The sequence below is a fragment of the Olea europaea genome, chromosome 11, assembly GCF_002742605.1.
Source record: "Olea europaea var. sylvestris chromosome 11, O_europaea_v1, whole genome shotgun sequence".
In the NCBI taxonomy this organism is placed as follows: Eukaryota; Viridiplantae; Streptophyta; class Magnoliopsida; order Lamiales; family Oleaceae; genus Olea; species Olea europaea.
The window spans coordinates 7007422-7026995 of NC_036247.1; the positions used below are offsets into that span (position 1 = coordinate 7007422).

General features: G+C 33.2%; 1 protein-coding gene and 1 pseudogene across 2 annotated transcripts; one reads left to right on the plus strand and one right to left on the minus strand.

Annotated features, from left to right (window-relative positions):
* The first annotated feature begins 665 nt into the window (after positions 1-665).
* LOC111403182 lies at positions 666-9619 on the plus strand (annotated as a pseudogene).
* Positions 9620-9888: 269 nt separating this feature from the next.
* On the minus strand, positions 9889-17533 carry LOC111403181 (CDPK-related kinase 1-like). 2 transcript variants are annotated; one of them, XM_023031584.1, is made up of 11 exons: positions 16328-17533; positions 15670-15800; positions 15244-15285; positions 15049-15157; positions 13946-14024; positions 13568-13864; positions 13266-13378; positions 12773-12880; positions 12579-12644; positions 12282-12449; positions 9889-10402 (listed from the first exon to the last, which is right to left on the minus strand). In XM_023031584.1, the coding sequence occupies exons 1-11, from the start codon at positions 16817-16819 to the stop codon at positions 10265-10267; spliced, it is 1743 nt and encodes a 580-aa protein (XP_022887352.1). In that variant the 5' UTR covers positions 16820-17533; the 3' UTR covers positions 9889-10264. The 2 variants fall into 2 exon arrangements, with proteins under 2 accessions (XP_022887352.1, XP_022887353.1); XM_023031585.1 differs by having other exon boundaries at positions 12579-12641; positions 16328-17532.
* Between the last annotated feature and the right edge of the window lie 2041 nt (positions 17534-19574).

Consider the following 19574-nt stretch of genomic DNA (forward strand, 5'->3'; position numbering starts at 1 on the left):
TCAATTTTTATCTTCATCCTCAGTCTAATCAATTCCTTTGCATGAAACCACCAAACCTACATGCTTCGTTTGATGGATATGCAAGGTAGCGTTTGGGACTCTTGAGGGTTTAAATTTGAAGTAACGCCCTTAATGGGTTGTACAAAAATAATGACTATTGGATTGACTTCAATTAATGCAATATTAGATTCATATAAAAATAAAATTATAAATTAAGTTTGGTTCTCGATTCTAGAACTAGAACTAGAACCAAATGCTTCTCGGTATGAAGAATCAAAACCATTCTTTTTTTTTGTGGAACCGAACTGAATCGCTAGATTTTGTTTGGTCTGGACATTTTGTCCACCCTAATTAGACAGTTGTTTCCTTTGGTCCTCTTTGAGATCGGAAGAAAATTCCATATATGAAACCATATTTCCATATCTTCTATTTTACAAAGTTTTTTAATAAATAAATTGATTGTTTTCTCTCTCTCTCTCTCTCTCTGCTGCGTAAGTGTTGTGTTTGGACATTATGAAAGCAACTTATAAAATTGACAAAGTTCGGAAACTTTCCTGTAAATATGGAACAAACAGGCGCACAGTGAACTTAATTTGATAAAGCATCTTTAAAATGGAACCCACCAAAAGCCTACATTTACATAGAAAGGACACACAAAAATCTTCAAAATATCCTCCATTATTCACATGCCATAAAAACACAACACACACTCTTCATACAACTCTCTCACCCAACACAACACTCTCATATCTTTATCTTTATTATATTTCTTAAGCTTCTTGTTAACACTGTCAGAAGTTTTAGGTTGGTATCGCTAGATTAAAAGGTAACGTCCAATGTGATTGTTTCTTTTTAACATGTGGAATTGTTATTTCTACCTTTTTCTACTTAGTATTTATTACTGCTAATAATGTTATTATCTAACTCTTCAATCATTTTTCTAATCAATATGTAATTTATAGAAACCTTTGCCGAAATTATATACTGAGAAAAGATCTATACATGATTTATCCTTGTCTAGTGGCATCACTTATGGTATACTGAAATAGATAAATAGTCAAGAAAAGTGGTATGGTGTTGTTAAATTTTTATCCTCCGTTTTGGAAGAATTTAGAAATGATTTAATTTATAACTAGATAGAATGAGTACTCGTGGATCTACTGGAATGTGTGGTTGAAAATAATGTTTAACCAATTTATAATAAATTTTGCCAATAAGAGACTTAATTACTAACGTCAGATTAATTTCTTTTTACATGCAATTACTTATTTAGAAATTTCATGGTTGGTCCTAGTCTATGTTCCATGTATCCCATTACTCAAACCACATTCTTGTTTGTAGAGACTAGACAGAGCTCTAAAATTATTTATTTATTTATTTATTTTTCATTTTAAAAATGAACCTATATAGATTATATATTTGTTATGAAACTATGAATTCGAGCCCTGAATCCACTTGCTTGCAAGAAAAATAGTAAAAGAAAAGAAAGTGTAGAATTGATGGAATATAGTCTAATATTCAAAGATGCACGAAAGGTTGCGTACCAAGGTAACAAAATAGTTCCATAGACAGAAACTAGCTTTATTGTTTAATTATGTGTCAAAATGATACACAAAACACCCACTCAGTTAAAATCAATAAGCTTAATGACAAATCACTGCATCTATCAGAAAGGGGAACTTTCAATCCTATCAACCACGTTTCTTTTCAATCCCATATAGTTCATATAATTTTGCACATAGAATTGATCATTTACTGGGGAATAATTCTTTTTTCTTTTGCTATTGATTTGTTAAAACTTACTAAAAATTGGGTTGGAATGTAACCCTAAGACCCTTCAATGTTTTTGTTTTTGTTTTTGTTTTTTTTTTTAATGCTGATAGGCTCCTTTAATTCTGCTGTTTGAGCTAGAAAATTGATAATGGCAGAAAGCATTCTCTTTTCCGTTGTTAAGAACCTTGTGGGGTTTGCAATGAACCCAATTTGGGGCCAATTCGAGAATATGTTCTACTACAATAGAAAAATTGAAACTTTGAGGCATGAGGTAGAATGTCTTGAAACTACGGAAAATGAAGTGCAAAAAATGGTTGTTGAAGCAAGAAGAAGTGCAAAAACTATTGAACCCGGTGTTATAGATTGGTTGAAAAAGGTTGACGACTTGAAGAAACAGGCATATGAAGTTTTGGAAAGTGAAACAAATTCTGAAATGCAATGCCTATTCTTTATATGTCCAAATTTGAAGACCCGTTACTCGCTTGGCTGGAAAGCCACAGAGAAGACGACTGAGGTTGCTAAGCTCCGACAGAAAGGTGAATTATTTCGAAATGTGGCCAAACCTAAACAATTGGTGCAAATACCTTGTCAAAACTCCTATGACTTTGGAGCTTTCGAAACAAGGATATCAATTAAAAAGGAAATCATGGATACTCTAAAGGACAAAAAAGTCAGCATAATTCTGATCTGTGGCATGGGTGGAGTAGGTAAGACGACAATGGCAAAAGAAATAACTAAGGAAGCTAAAGCTGAAAGATTATTTGAAGAGTTTGTATGGGCAGATATATCTGGAGATCCAAAGGTAACCAAAATTCAGGATGAACTTGCTGAAGGTCTCGGTTTGAACATTAAAGATACTACTAATGAAAGTGTGAGAGCTGGACGACTTCATAAAAGACTTGGAGATCATAGAAGTAAGAGCATTCTCTTAATATTGGATGATGTTTGGGAAGATACAGTGTTGGAAACTATAGGAGTTCCTTTAGCAGGGGATAATAAAGGGTTGAAAATTTTATTAACATCACGCGATAAAGATGTGTTCACAAGAATGAGAAGGAAAAGAATATGTAACGTCAATCTTTTAAATGAAAAAGAATCATGGGAACTTTTCAAGGAAAATGCAGAAATTTCTGATGATGCAACAGATATTATAAAGGATACGGCAAAAAAAATTGCAAAGAAATGTGATTATTTCGAAATGTGGCCAAACCTAAACAATTGGTGCAAATACCTTGTCAAAACTCCTATGACTTTGGAGCTTTCGAAACAAGGATATCAATTAAAAAGGAAATCATGGATACTCTAAAGGACAAAAAAGTCAGCATAATTCTGATCTGTGGCATGGGTGGAGTAGGTAAGACGACAATGGCAAAAGAAATAACTAAGGAAGCTAAAGCTGAAAGATTATTTGAAGAGTTTGTATGGGCAGATATATCTGGAGATCCAAAGGTAACCAAAATTCAGGATGAACTTGCTGAAGGTCTCGGTTTGAACATTAAAGATACTACTAATGAAAGTGTGAGAGCTGGACGACTTCATAAAAGACTTGGAGATGATAGAAGTAAGAGCATTCTCTTAATATTGGATGATGTTTGGGAAGATACAGTGTTGGAAACTATAGGAGTTCCTTTAGCAGGGGATAATAAAGGGTTGAAAATTTTATTAACATCACGCGATAAAGATGTGTTCACAAGAATGAGAAGGAAAAGAATATGTAACGTCAATCTTTTAAATGAAAAAGAATCATGGGAACTTTTCAAGGAAAATGCAGAAATTTCTGATGATGCAACAGATATTATAAAGGATACGGCAAAAAAAATTGCAAAGAAATGTGATGGTTTACCTCTCGCCCTTGTGATAGTCGGCAGAGCTCTCAGTAAAAAAGAAGAACATTCATGGAAGAATGCACTTGTAGAACTCCAGAATTCTGAACCGACCAATATCAAAGGAGTGCACAAGCACGTGTACTCAAGGATAAAGTTAAGCTACAACTATCTTGAGAGTAATGAAGCCAAGTCGTTGTTTCTGCTATGCTCTCTGTATCCAGAAGGTGTTGATATTGAAATTGAAGATTTGGTTAGATATGCCCGGGGGCTAGAGTTATTTAGAGGTACAATGACATTGATTACAACCAGAGATAGGGTAAACACGATTGTTGATCATTTGAAAAGTTGCTACTTACTGCTCTCAGCTGAGAATGAGGACTGTGTAAGATTGCATGATGTTGTAAGAGATGTTTGCTTACAAATTGCATCTAAAGACATTATGTCGAAACACACTGGTTTGAAGGAGTGGCCAAGACATGATAACAGTGAATCATACAGTACAATTAGTCTGACATCGAATAACCTGAATCAGCTCCCCAGTGGGTTAGAATATCCACAATTGAAGTTTTTAGGATTGATGTGTAGACACCAGTCACTGAATGCGTCTAAAGATTTTTTTGCCAATATGAAGGAACTCAAAGTTCTTGATTTCACTTCTATGAGTATTCAAATCCCATCATCAATCCAATTGTTAACCAACCTTCAAACTTTGTGCTTGGACTTTTGTACATTAAAGATTGAAATTTCAACTATTGGGACTCTAAAAAAGTTAGAAGTTCTCAGTTTTCATGGCTCTGATCTCGATCACTTTCCTAATGAGATAGCAGAACTTAGCAACCTAAGGTTATTGGATTTGAGGTTGACGCATAGCTCTAACTATTGTCCACTTCCACCAGGTATCTTATCGCATTTGAAGAGACTGGAAGAACTGTACTTGGGTGTCATTAAAATAAGAGATGAGGAACTGGAACAACAAGGGTACATTATTCACGAGATAGGTTCATTGACTGGGCTTAAAACTTTCCAAATTAGCACAAATGGTCCTCAGTTTTTGCTGCAAATATTACAAGTTATGCACATTGATCAACTAGAAAGATTTCTTATCGAATTAACTGACTTAGAGTATGTTTGTGATGAGTATTACTATTTCAGAAGGAGATTGCATATACATGGTGGCATTACTTATGCAAGTATGCTTTCACAACCTGCAATTAACTCATTAATGTGCAGAACTAACCATCTTTCTATAGAAATGGACATGAATAATCTTGACGACCATTCTCTACAAGTGATGGAGAGGAATAATATGTTAGATGAAGATGGCTTCGAGTATCTGAATGGAAATCATCAAACAGGGGCCTTTGATGGATTACAAGAGATACATCTATATGGGATACCAAGGATGAAATATTTATGGAAGGGTGTCACCAAACCTCCAAAGTTCCACAATCTTAAGATTCTTAAGATTAAAAATTGCCCCTTAGTTAGAAGCCTATTTTTGGAGTCAATTGCATTATGCTTGGTAAATCTTCAACATTTAAGTATTTCTAACTGTGAGACGTTAGAGGAAATCGTTTCAATGGACACAGAACAATGTGAAGCTACCCAGATGCTTGTGTTTCCAAAACTACAGAAAATAAAGCTTAAGAGTTTAAGAAATCTTAAGAGCTTTAGATGTGGATTTAACAAGACCATTGGTGTGCTCAATCCACTGTTCAAACAGGTAAATATTTTTTTCTTTAGTGTGTGTGCATGCAGCCTCATTTGATTTAAAATATATGTATATTATGAATTCTAAGCACCATTACGATTACATATAAGAAAATTACAAGTTTCACTTCTCATTTTCTAATTAATTCATAACATAAAAGCCTGGAGTTCAACCTTTGAAAATATTTTTACAAACAAGTTTTAAATGATAAAAACTAATATTTCCCAAATGCTTTCATTAACTCTTAGTGTATAATTTATGAATAATATTACTTGTACATAATGAAGTTACATAATGGTTTCCGTACAGATGATTTGTCAAAAAGAGAGTAAGAAAGTTGTTTTTTTTTTTTTTTTTTTTTTAAAATTATTTATGTATATTATGAATTCTAAGCACCATTACGATTACATATAAGAAAATTACAAGTTTCACTTCTCATTTTCTAATTAATTCATAACATAAAAGCCTGGAGTTCAACCTTTGAAAATATTTTTACAAACAAGTTTTAAATGATAAAAACTAATATTTCCCAAATGCTTTCATTAACTCTTAGTGTATAATTTATGAATAATATTACTTGTACATAATGAAGTTACATAATGGTTTCCGTACAGATGATTTGTCAAAAAGAGAGTAAGAAAGTTGTTTTTTTTTTTTTTTGGTTAAAGAAATTATGTTCCAATCACATCTCACCAAATAATGTGTATGTAAATCATTATGCAAACCATTATGAACATGTAACACAATCGATAATTTATCACATTATATTCTATATTCTTAAGACAATTTTCTACAGATTAATGCTTCTTTAATTTCCTAATTGTTTTAAGGCTTTATATTTAACTCAGAAATATTGAACTATATAACCTAATTTTTAAGTAATTAATGCCTTTCAATAGGGACTTCAGTGCATTTTTGGTCCCAAACCTTTCACATGTTTGTCCTAATAGAATAGATTTGAGACCTTAGTGCCAAAAATAAAAGTTTTGGAACCAAAAATGCTTGAAGGCAAAGGTTTGGATCCGTTTCTGCCAATTTTGAGAAATATTTATATTTATTACAACATTTAATAATCACCATTGGGCTTGATCTATATCTATAGCATGTAATATAAACACCATTATGGGCTGGGCTGGTGCTCAAGCCCAGCAATTTTTTTTTATTTTTTTTTTTCCTTTCTATGAATATTTCCAAAAAATAAAGATGGGTTCTCAGCACCCACGGTTCAAAACATGTTCAGATTTGGGCAGATCTTTACATTCTCTAATGGGCTTTGTATTTCATGTTTCAAAAGTTTTTATTAATATACAGTTATTTTCACTGTTATTTACATATGCTAATTCATCTCAAGGTCTTAATTAATTCTACAAAGCTAAAGGTGATATTCAAATTTATGAAGTTTTATAATTACATAATTTTAGCTGACGCCATTAAGTAAATTTCTTGCAGGTTACGTTTCCTAACTTGGAGCGGTTGCACATTATGGGACTGGGTTGTACTGTGAAAATATTGGATGAACTAAGGCAAATCAGATCTCATAAAATAAGAGAATTGAGTGTGATAAATTTGGGTGATTTGTACATTTTGTTTGACTTTCAGTATACAAAAGATGATGCAGAAATTAGTATACTTAGTCAATTAACTTCATTGTTTGTGGCATTTCTACCCAAATTTGTGCATTTCACAAGGATGTTTCCTAAAGAAAATCATGTCTTTCAGAATTTGATACATCTTGATGTTGGATATTGTGACAACTTAAGGTACTTATTCTCACCTTCAATGGCCCATTCACTTGTGGCTTTAGAAGTTCTTGAGATTGAGTATTGTGAAGCAATTGAAGGGATTATTGAAAGACAAGAAGAAGACGACACTTCGAACAATGAAATCGTGGAAGAAGGAACGACAGGCAGAATTGTTGTGGAAGAAGGAATGACATGCAGAATTGTCTTTCCTAAATTGAGAGATCTAATGCTTGTTCATCTTGATAGATTCAGATTGCTTTCATCTCAGAACTATGAACTTGTGTTCCCCTCACTAGAGTATTTGCGAATTCAAAATTGCCCAGTGATGACAGAATTGTATTCAAGACAACAACTAGGTGCACCAAATCTTGATGAAGTATGGATAAACGATGAAAAATTAGTTGATATTTAAAATTTGTTGTATTCTGAAGGTACACACGTCTTCTTGATTCTCAATTTTCAACATCTATCCTGTTATATACACTATAATGCACAATATTAATTAATGTATGAATAATCGATAAATTAACATCCTTTGTTTCTCTGGCTCAATACAGATATGAGATCCGGATGGCAACTTTGTTAATACTTCCAATATTGTTGAGGTTGCAGGTATATGCTTTCAACGTGTAGTTGAATATATACGCTATAATTGCTTGAGCATTATTAATTGATTTACAAATAAATGGAAAATTAAAATGCTCTGTTCCTTAGGCTTTCTGTCTCGTGAAACTGAAGAAGAAATTTCATTACAGGACAAATGAAAATGTATTCACTAATTTATCGATAGTTGCCAGATTAATAATGACTACGCCTTTCCCCTGATGACCTCTTTCTTTATCTCAGAGGAACTTATAGAAAATTTCTTATTTAGTCATTTAACAATTGTTTCAATTATTTGAATTCATGTAGTAAGCATTGCTTCTATTATTTGAAAGAAAAAAGTACTAATGCTTGATGTCCTTATGTCAGTAGGATTAGTTTACCACTGTTTTGTTAAGATTTATGTATAATTTATTAGTAGCCATGTAATGTTAGTAGTATGTTTGGTATATAGGAGAAAAGACTAAGTTCAATGCTAATGGAAGGAGGTACAGCTAGAAAATTAACCAGCACTGGTTTTCGGTGACTGGATGGCTGATTCTTGTAGACAGCTTGAGACAACTACCCAATTTCGATAATTGCTTTCTAGGCTCATAGTTCGGAGGGGGAGATGTCACTGTTCCTTCTCGTGGATTCAGTTTCAACTGAAGGTATAAACCCAAAAGACAAAGGTGAGCAAAATCGGTGCGGTATAAGCAACTTGTTGGCTTTTTAATCATGTTTGTTCTGTCAGTTGTCTGAGTAATTTGTACCCTAAAGTTTTTTGTTTTGGACCTCTCAAGGGATGATTGTTTTGGTCAGCTCATTCTCAAGATGAAACCAGTCATTTTCTTTTCTAATGGTATTAAGAATGCGTTTCCTGTCTAATTCTTTGTTACTCAAAAAATAAATTAAAAAATCTGAAATTAAAAATATTTAAAATTGAAATTAAAACTGTTCCTTACCAAATAATAATGTATTTCCTCATATAGTATCCACTATGCATAAAACATCAGTGGCATGTTTAACATATCCCCCCAACTGATTTGTTCCGATCCATCTTTAAAGATTGAAATTGTTGAAGAATGAATGACAAGCAGAATTGTGTTTCCTAAATTGAGACAGCTAATGCTTGTTTATCTTTTTAGAATCAGAAAGCCTTCCTCTCAAAACTTTGAATTTGTGTTCCCTTCTCTAAAGGATTTGGAAATTGAAAATTGCCCTGTGAAGACAAAATGTGTTCAAGAAAACTAAGTGCACCTACGCTTGATGATGTATCAAAAGATGGAAAGTCCTTAGATATTTCAAATTTCTTGGATTCTAAAGGCATAGATGTCTTCTTGATTCCCAATTTTTAACTTGTATACGATAATGTTCACTATGAATTAATGTATGAATAATTAACAATTAACATCCTCTGTTTCTCAAGCTCAATACAGATATGAGAGGACAGCAAATTTTTTGATACTTTCAATATTGTTGTGTATGCAGGTATATACTCCCAACATCTAATATATGCTACAATTGCTTGTCCATTATTCATTAAGGTATGAATAATTTGAAAATTAATATGCTCCGTCCCTTAGGCTTTTAGCCATGAGCAATAAAGATGTAGCAGACAAATTCAAGTGGCATTTCTCGCGAGGGAAGGATTTCCAGCTTTAGTTTGAGGCAGCTTGGCCGCGAACAAATATCGCTTATGGGATATCTCAGCATACTATGGTGGTAATTGATCATGGAGCTGTCCCAGTTTTTGTCTGAGAACTTGTTGTATCTGACTTAGGAACTATAGCCCTCGACTCCCGCGAATTTCAAGATCTTGTGCTTGTAACTTGCACTTATTTGAGTTTCACTGAAGCGAAGTTGTGCGAAAGTCATGCGGTCAAAGTTGGAAATTTTATACCAGGACAAGATGTATGTTCTCTAAGTTGTTGAGTAATTTGAATCCTAAAAAAATATTTATCCAGTTCATTCTCATGATGAAACCAGATATTCTAATGGTGTTATGAATGCCTCTCTTGTCTAATTTGAAATGCTTTTGCTGCTGATGTTGATTAGAGCTTTTCAACAATGTAAAGAACACCCCCAACGAGACAATTGAGCAATTTTTATAAATTTGAGAAAGTTGGCTGCCTGCAGAGAATTCCCCGTCTCCGAGTCCATTTGGGATTAATTTTGAAGCCATTAACATTGGATTTGAGTATAAAATTAGACGGATAACTGGAATCTACTTTCAAGAACACGACAATCTGTATTCTACTTGACAAACTCTTTTAATCACAATTTAAAAACTATTAAGAAGCTAAGTGCGCAGGGAACACAAGGGACAGAACCAAAGACAACTCATTTCAGCTTTGGGCTGTTTTCTAGTGCTAAATACATCTGTAATCTACTCTCAAGTCTCAACTGTACAGTCCTATAAATTCCAGTGGCACAAAATACTGGGAGAAACAAGAAATGGAAGCGAAGATATGCTAAAGCGAGTGACAACAGCTCCAATGTGCAGGAACCATCTATGCAGTTAATTATCATGCTTCATCGGGATTAGTCGGGCCAACCTCAGTGCCCTTCAACACACAGTTCAATGCCAATAATATGCTGTGGAGAATGAATTTGAAGTCCGAATATTCTTAAGCCTTCTGAAATGCACGGGAAGAAACTCCGTGTAGAAGTCTGACGAATCCTAAGAAGCTGAGCTTCCCATCGGAATGTCTTATCCAATCCTTAAGAACTACGTGAACAGGAACAGATGGACTAAGTCCAAGCTCCTGTTATAAAAAATCAGAAGAACGAACATCTGTAAGATTTTCTACAAGGAGACTAAATAAGAATATGCTACATGCATTTTTACATAGCGGAAGCTTATAGAAAAGAACAAAATCTCAAAATAAAAAATAAAAAAATAAAATAAAATTGAACTTGTTGATTTGCAAGAAAGAGACTATATTGGATAAAAACTTCTCATGGTTTTTATTATATCAAAATCAACTAATTGCCATGAGACTTACAACTCATATTTAAAGCAGTAATTAAAATCTAAGTAATGATAACTCCTAGATAACAACTAACTTTCGATAACGATGAGAATTAATGATAACAACTAACTCTATACGGAATAAAAAATAAAAAATAAAAAACAAAAATTGTAATTTAATTAAACTAAACAAAATTATCCCAAAAAATGCGTTTTCCAAGCCATAAATAGTGGAATTTGATCAAAATGGGCCGTACGTTAAGGGCAAAGCCCCTATATTTTGCTCCTTGGGCCATTTACACTCAAAATAAAAACAATTCTTCAAAATCGAACACTTCAGAAAATTTCTTTCGACCCCAACCTCACTATTCCATGAAATCTTCTTCTTTTTGTATTACATCACTTATCTAATGCCATGAGAAATAATTTTTGGAAGATTTTTTTTACTATGAAATAAAAACGGGTGAATTTCACTAAGCTCTCATGAGGCTATATATCTTATTGTTGCGTTTGGTTGTTCATTATTATTTTAAGGTGTTGTTACAGAATCAACAACAAAAGAAACTGACACGGAACTATATTTCCTCAATATTCATTAGCACATTGTAATGCCAAAAATTGTAGTTATTTTGGTTAATGAAAAAGAACTGACATCCTGAAGATTTCAATTGAAGTTATCAAATTCGTTATATTCTCTGCCTTTTCTGGGGAGTCACATGTTTATTAATCAATTCCTATTCGGACTTACATCACCTTTCCTTTAAGGACCTGTGGTAAGTGTGGATGATTTTGCAGGGATGGGTTTAAAAAGAAACCTTGATGAAATATCAAATATGTATAATCAAAACCATGTGCAAATTCTGCATGCGAGCAAGATACTATTTTGGTAATTAAATACTTAAAGCTTTGTTTGGGAAGTGTTTATAAATAGTTTAGTTTAGAAATAGATAGAAATGGATAATGGATAAGTAGGTAAGACTTGTGGGTCCCACGAGATGAGTGAATAAAAAGTGGTTTCACCGATTATAATCAATCTATAAACATTAGCCAAAATGGGCTTAGTCTTCCTTCAACACGATGAACTTCCAGAGATAGTTTACGCAAGTTCTTGCCACATTGAAGGTGCAAACCCACTCTATTTTCCCTTTATCACTAAAACAAACACAAGATCACACCTATATTTCATGTTTTGTATACAATATTGGACATGATTTAACAGCAATATGAACCAGACTGTAGCTTCTTTTTTTCTTTTTAGCCCGTGTTTGACTTAGATTAAAAGTTGATAAAAATCATAAATCAAAGTCAACAATTAATTTTAAGACACATTTCATGGGACCACAACTTTTCAACCACAATTTTCGCCAACTTTTATCAAAATTTACTAAAAATCTGATTTTAATCTACACCAAAAAAGGGGCTTAATATTATTGCCATGCAAGTCCAATTTTGTGCACAAACATAAACATTTCGGGATAAGTAGGGGGAAAAAGGTCATAGGAAAATCATCACTGTATCAGCGTCTACTCTATAGTGGTTTTTGTCATGCACTGGCAAATGAACAGTTTACCAACAGCAGTTTTGGCAACATTCTACCCTTCTGTAAATTGTTTGTGCCCATATCAAGCAGACATGCACATTGAATATAGAAATAGATAGAGAGAGAGACGTACTGAGGCAAGTTCCTCTATCATAATGGGCCGGTTTCCATCCTTCTCAAAAAAGTCATATGCATGACGCGCATGGTGCTCCCAGCTTTCTATCCCTTCCAGCTGATGCACACTTATTGCTGCCGCACAGAATTCTTCAAAATCTAATTTTCTGTATTGCAGAGAACTCACCTACAGTGCGAGTTAAAATGCATTCAATAATTCTTTGTTTCCGTTGACCAAGATTTGAATAATGACCAGCCAGTCAAATCTAAAACTTAGAACAGAACATGTTAAAGGGAAGGTTGTTGAAAGCATTACCACATGGACATAATCTAGAACCCGTGAATCCTCCATTGCATCCGTGGAGTATTTTCCCACAGCCTGCTGATAATATTAAATTTATTCATAAAAAAGAAAAATATCACAGGGCGGGGAGAGGGCAGATACATTGAGAGTGAGTGAGTGAGTGAGTGAGAGAGAGAGAGAGAGAGAGAGAGAGAGAGAGAGATGACCGTTTTGAAATTCAGTAGGGATATAAATCCACTTCGGTTTGGCCCCAACAATGTGAACTGTTCCCTGAGATAGGCTAACTGTGGTATTGTCAATGTTTTTGCAAGAGCCTGTAACAAATTCACAAGAGTCACATTTTGTAGAGGCATAAGAATGCTCAATCATAATGCATTGGTAAGCATAGAAAACTCCTCTTATTTCCAGACAAAAGGATAAAAAATAATTGTAATTTGGCGTGGCAATAATTTAAAAATACTGACATTATTCAGAGTGAAATCACAGCCTTTTAGCAATATAGCCTGGAGCTTCACAAGAAGCAATTTTGGTTTCGAAATTATCTTTAATTTTATGAACATTTGAACAGGAGAGGAACAAGTTGAGTGGCGAAAAGGAAAGAAAATCAATGGATGTATATATGGTAACATTAAACAAATTACATAACCCTTTTTTCTTTTTCTTTTTCAAAATTTTCACTAATCAACTCTATCTACATACCACCAAAGCTGCTTTCTTCAGAGAGGAAGAACATATATAAGCTTTTACAAGCTTATATGTTATCATATCCAGTGGTATCTTGACCTCGTGATGACCAGCCAGCCAAGGGTGACCTAAACAATAAAATCAATATAAACATACATTAGAATATACTGCCACTAACATATATAATGTGGTCCCATAAATATTTATTGGTTAACTCAAGAAGGCGGCACAGTAATCTTTTAAGAAAATTGAACGACAATAAGCATAAAAAGATATGCCGACAAAAATTGCTTTAATTTAAATTGTCCAACTCTTACTAAGTGCCTGAGCTGCTGTTAGCCTTTTACGATAATCCTTGTTCAATAATCTCTTCACAAAGTCTACAGCATCAGAAGACAAAGAGGGCCATGGGGCTTCATCGAAGCTCGGATCAGCCTTTAGGACAGCTCGAAATATTCCGGATTCTGTCCGAGCCCAGAAGGGTCTGCTTCCACAAAGAAGAATATAAGCAATCACACCAATACTCCACATGTCAGCTTCAGTTCCATAAGACCTATGCAAAACTTCGGGAGCTACATAGTATGCACTTCCAACAATATCATTTAGCCTTTCATCTGCCAATATAACCATATATTAAACTCTAATATACCATTGCAATGAGCAGAACATCAAAAATATTTAGCAATAGACTTGACCTGGCTTCACATAATCAGAAAGTCCAAAGTCAATAGCCTTGAGCGGCGAATTCTCATCCTTCGAAGTGAAGAGAAAATTCTGAAGCAAAATTTCAAAATCATGTTTAGTAGAAAAAAGAAATAAAACAATCATTGTAAGCAAATAAGAGAAAGGGAAAACTATCATGATAAATACACATTTACTCGTGCAAAAAGAGATGGAAAACCAACAAGACTAGCTCTTTTACCCCAAAAAGTGGTTGATATACCATGCAGCATGCGAGATTAGATTGTCGAAGGCAAAGAATAAAAACTGAAATTCCAGAAGAACTTGCCCCATCTAATTTAGATGAAACTAGCCAACTTAGTCTATCCAAGAAGACAATACTTTAATCAATAAGTTAGTTTAAATTATTTAAATTTACAAAACAGAGGATAATTCCAGCAAGGAGATTCTAGGTAAGCTAGTCTCATAAATAGATATTGAACTCTCAAAATTGATTTTTGATTACAAGGCTTTACCATACAACTCTTGTTCTCTCACTGCGAACAATGGAAGCCAGACTCAATCAAAAATTGTGTATGTGCTTGAACATGAGTTTACATTTCAAATTCAATATGAAAATAAATTAGTTCGAGTTAATTTCTGAGTGCTTTATTTAATATACATAAGTTCTGATTGGTTTATCAATCAAAATATATGCAACTTCGATACAATTAGTCATCAATCACATAATAACAGAATAAGTTGTTCCACAAAAGTGCCAGATTTAATAAAAGGACTACGTATGCTGAATTTTGAGAGAGTATTTATGGTTTACTTCCTCGCAGCAAAAAGTCTACAAAAATCCTCTAAGAGTTTTCAGCACCTTGTTTATGTTAGTATATTCAACACCTTATAAGAGTTTTCAGCATCTTTGCCCAGAAACACTGTTTAAGTATCTAAGTTGTTAAGACATAAGCCTCAGAGGCATCATTCACAGTGTTAGACAGGATTGCACAATATAATGGACAAGATTTTAGATCATTTTTGCTTTTCAACACTACTACCCATCCAATTCATTAAACATGTCGCTAGCGCAACAAAACAAACAGTTGAAGTTAGCATCTTTGTAGTCGAATACCTCAGGTTTTAAATCACGGTGAACCACACCTTGGAGGTGACAATAAGCAACCACACTTAGAATCTGTACCATGACAACTTTGGCATCTTCTTCAGAGTATTTGCCACCCCTTCAGGAAACAGAGATGGATTCTTAGAAGGATCTGAAGCAAGAAAAATATTGCTAAATATTTAAATGAAAGAACATTATACATACCTAGAAAGTATCATATCTAATAATTCTCCTCCTTTACATAACCTGGAAAATGAAAAACGAAAATGAAAAACAAATAGTTGTAGATGTAAGCATCAAACTTTCAAAAATTGAATTAACTGCTAGGAAATACATATTCAATTTAAGGCTAGGAAATACATGTTCAATGTAAGACCTTTTAGAAGAACCGCCAACTATCTATAGCAAGTATAAAAATTAGTACAGCATGGGCCTAAATAGGATGGTATGTAAATATTTGAAAATACAAAATAAAAAAAGTTAAACTTTGTCCTTGACTCCTCGTATTATACTAGTCTGATATAGGGTCAGCAGAAGAAATGATAAAAAAAAAAATTTAACTAAATGAATAAACAAGAAATTACAGCAAAATACAATGAAAAAGTTGAGAGTGAAACAGTTCAAACTTACTCCATCACTATGTAGACATTGTCTTCATCCTCGTAGGCATCATAGAATTGCACCAAGTTTTTATGTCCCGTGAGAGCACGTAAAATCTTTACTTCCCTTCGTACATCCTCTATTGCAATCACTGTAGTCATCTGCATAAATTGAGATTCCAGCTTCAATTTTCATCATTTTAGTTTTTCATAACCAAGATCGTGGTAGTTTTGATCCACCTCAGGCAAGATGCAACCAACATTTAAACTACTTCTACAGAATGTATGATATTCTATTAAGATAATTGTACCTCATATCACAAAGAAAACATAAAATACACGCACAAAAAATAAGTAAGAGTGTAAATGGATCGAGGACAGAATTATAAAACAATATGAGAGATATATTAGACTTTGCCTATCACACAATCTGGGAACTTAACATGGTCACAAATAATCATCACCAAGCAAACAACCAAAGTATACCAAAAAATAGATAAGAACCAATCAAGAAAAACACATCAACATGTTGAATCTAAAACAAATATTATTCAAATGAATATGAAAATGACAGTTGCAATTGAAACACAATATATATTTATCACCAAAGTGCATTAGATATATTATCATTAACCAGTGAAGCAAAAACAGTTGCAAAGAGATATACTTTGAGCCATTAAGCACCAGACCTTTGACTTCGGTATAACTTTAACAGCCACATCCTGGCCCTTCAAGCTCCCCTTCTTTCCCTTAGCAGAACAAGTGTACCCAAAGTGACCCCTCCCAACCTCTTCTCCTATATCATAGAGGGCTGAGAAATTCTTCGAGAAACAGAAATTCTTGTCCAGTCCAATGATCTCACACTCACTCCCTTCCGGTATAGTGGCCTCATTAGGCTTCACAGAGCCATGCCTCCTTGCAAGCAAAGCCTTAATATGCTTAACTGGAGATGGTGGTGGAAATGGGTGCTTAAGGAAGCGCAAAGGAGTTGAGGTAACACTGCTAGAGTTCGCAGGGGAGCTCTTGAATGCACTAGGCAGTGGACTTGGGCTGTAAAATGGAAATTTTGGGGTTTTCCCAGTTGAAGAATTGAATGCAGATTCATGGTTTTCACATGGGATTATTGGAATTTTAGATAGGTTTTGTGGGGGCTCAATAGGTTTTCCATGACAAAGTCCCATGGATTAAGAACCCAATTGTCAGAAAATTCAAGAAAAGAAGTAAAATCGAAAAACGGAAAAGTAAGAACTACTGAACTACAGAGGAAACCAAACCATTTCAAGAGGAAAGCCTTCCAGGGAAATGGGAATTCAAGAAAGTCGAAAATCCAGAAAATATTGCCAAAAATACTAGAAAAGCTCAAATCTTGGCATGAAAAACCAACAAAGATTAGGTTTTTAAGCTTGATCAGCAAAACCCATAAGGGAAAACCGCAAATTTCCAATGTAAGTTAATTTCAAGGCAAATCCACGGAAGAAAAAGAAAAGCTCAGGAATGAAAAGAAACGAAGATTTTCGAAATACCAAGATAGAAAAGGAAATAAACTTTCAGTAGCAATGATCAATGCTGGAAAGATTTTAGAGAAAAAATTTCACGAAGAATCAAAGGAATGAGTAATTGATTTCAGCTGAAGAAATGTGAAGAAATTGAAGCTTTGGAATCACAATCACTCAAATCAAGAGAACCTTGAGCAAAAGAAATAGATGTATATTAAGAAGAAGGTAAAGATGGAAACTGAGAAAAGAGCATAAAAGTTGGAAAAGATGCGTACCATAGACTGCAAGAAAAGAGAAGTGAAGAATAAAAACGAAAGATATCAAACCTCTTTTTCAAGCTTTTCCTTTTCTTTTTTCTTCCCTCTCCACTGTGGTTTTTCTCTGTTCATATATTTTGTTTTCCAGATAGTTTGCGGGAAAATAAAGAAATTTACATTATGGTCTCCAATAAATTGTCCGAGTATGGCATTCGTTCTCAATATTGGAACGAAGAAATAACCCCCAATACTAAAAAAACCATCAAAATTTCAATAAATAATGGTATGGATCTTACATATGTAATTTTTTTATATAAACCAAGGTCAATTATTTATTTATAATATTATAGTAGAAGAAAGCTTGATCTCCATTGATGAAAAAATATGAAAAACTTGATAATTTAAAAAGACTCAAAATACATACTTAAATTGTGATCTCATTTTGCACCGCGAAAGAAATTTTTTTTGCTTCATAGTCGGTATCAAGTCTAATTTTATAAAACATGATTTTTGGTTACACAACTTAAGTTGATGAAGAGAAATTTAAAATGACAGTTTAATGTAAATTTGTCGATTCTGTTATTTAAGGGATTAAACTGACCAACTATAATAAAATATTGAGGATCCGTCTGCTCAATTTTCAAGATTAAAGACTAACTTGTTATTCAGGCAGTAGATTCGGGACCAATGTGCAATTTACCCAGAATTATCATCATTTTGGTAGAGGCCCGATTATTAATTGTTAATAATGGTGGTAGGGTTTTTGGTTTGGATCCTTCCAGCCTGGACATATGTGTGTGTATTTGTGTTTGTGTGTTTGTGTGTGTGTGTGTGAGAGAGAGAGAGAGAGTTGTAAACATCTGTAGTTTGAGCTTTGACCACCTTTTTAGGTAATGTGTAATGTTTTTATAAAATTTGCCAAAATAATACCTGGTTTCAATGAGTTTCGTCTAGTTTGAGATAATACAAATTGTTAGGTACTTCGATGAGAAACCTAACACAAATTATAAGTTTATTTTCAATAAATTTTGATGTTTCTCAATCCATTGGGCAATTGCAATGTGTTGGCTTTTTGTATCACAATTTTTTTCTTGTTTGGAGTAAGCTTACGAAATTTCCTTATAATTTTACTCATTTAATTAAATAAGTTAAAAAATAAGTAATTAATTTTTATCAAAGTTAGAAATAAGTAAATTACTAACTTTTTTCACCATCTAAATAATTAACTTTTTTTTATCTTGAAAATAAGAAATTTTAAAATATCAAAATATTTACACCTAATTTGACATCTTTAAGCGTAGCTAAACATGTGAGTCGCAAATAATGCAATTTAACCTCAACTAGGCGCCGAAGTACCTTTTAAGTTTGTAGGGTAGGAAATAATTACTAATTAGTAGGTATAAATATGTTCTGATTTCCTTTTTACTAAAAATTCAACTAAATAATTATACAAATAAATAGGGTATGCAGTGTAATTTGTCTTTCTTTGTTTATATATTTTTATTATGGAAGTCTACTTTGTCGAATCAACATTATTTATTTTCTTTGAGAATATATTCAATAACCCATAAAATAAAATAAAATAAAATGTCCTTTGCTTTTTTTAAGAAAAATACATGAAACAGATAACTAACAAGAGAGAGAGAGAGAGAGGGAGAGATATATATACGATGAAAGAGACTCGTATGATCGATCTAACAAGACATAATTTATTATTTGTGAAGATGTTTATGAACAATAAATGAGTTGAAGTTATAGAGTTTGGCCAAAGTCAAGCATCAATTAAAGACCACGTTGATGAAAGATGGTGGTTGTTTAGCTGCTTATGATCACTAATTAAAGCATTAATAGTTTCGATTAACAAAGCAATAGCGTGTGTTATCTTCAATATTATTAATTTATTTTTTTCATAATAAATATCATTTAAAGTTGGTGACCTATATGCATTCCTCATGATTAATTTCACTTATTTTATTAGCAATTATAATTGAGATATGAGCGTGGTTATGAGGTGGTTGGGTCGAGTACTTAATTGTTTGGATTAATTTGGCGCCAATAATTGTAATTATTACAACACCTATTATACATTTCATAAAGAGATCCCAACCATATTCAACTGTCACAACAGTTGGTATAAACACCTTTATAACATTATTATTCTTTTCCATTCCAATTTGTTTTAT

Bases quoted from the DNA above. Each gene is read 5' to 3' on its own strand.
- LOC111403181 (XM_023031584.1), bottom strand. From the start codon at position 16,819: ATGGGACTTTGTCATGGAAAACCTATTGAGCCCCCACAAAACCTATCT. The intron at 14,025-15,048 runs GTATTCGACTAC...ATTTTGCTTCAG, and splicing joins ACCGTGATTTAAAACCTGAG to AATTTTCTCTTCACTTCGAA. The intron at 13,379-13,567 runs GTAAGAGTTGGA...TTTATTGTTTAG, and splicing joins AACAGCAGCTCAGGCACTTA to GTCACCCTTGGCTGGCTGGT.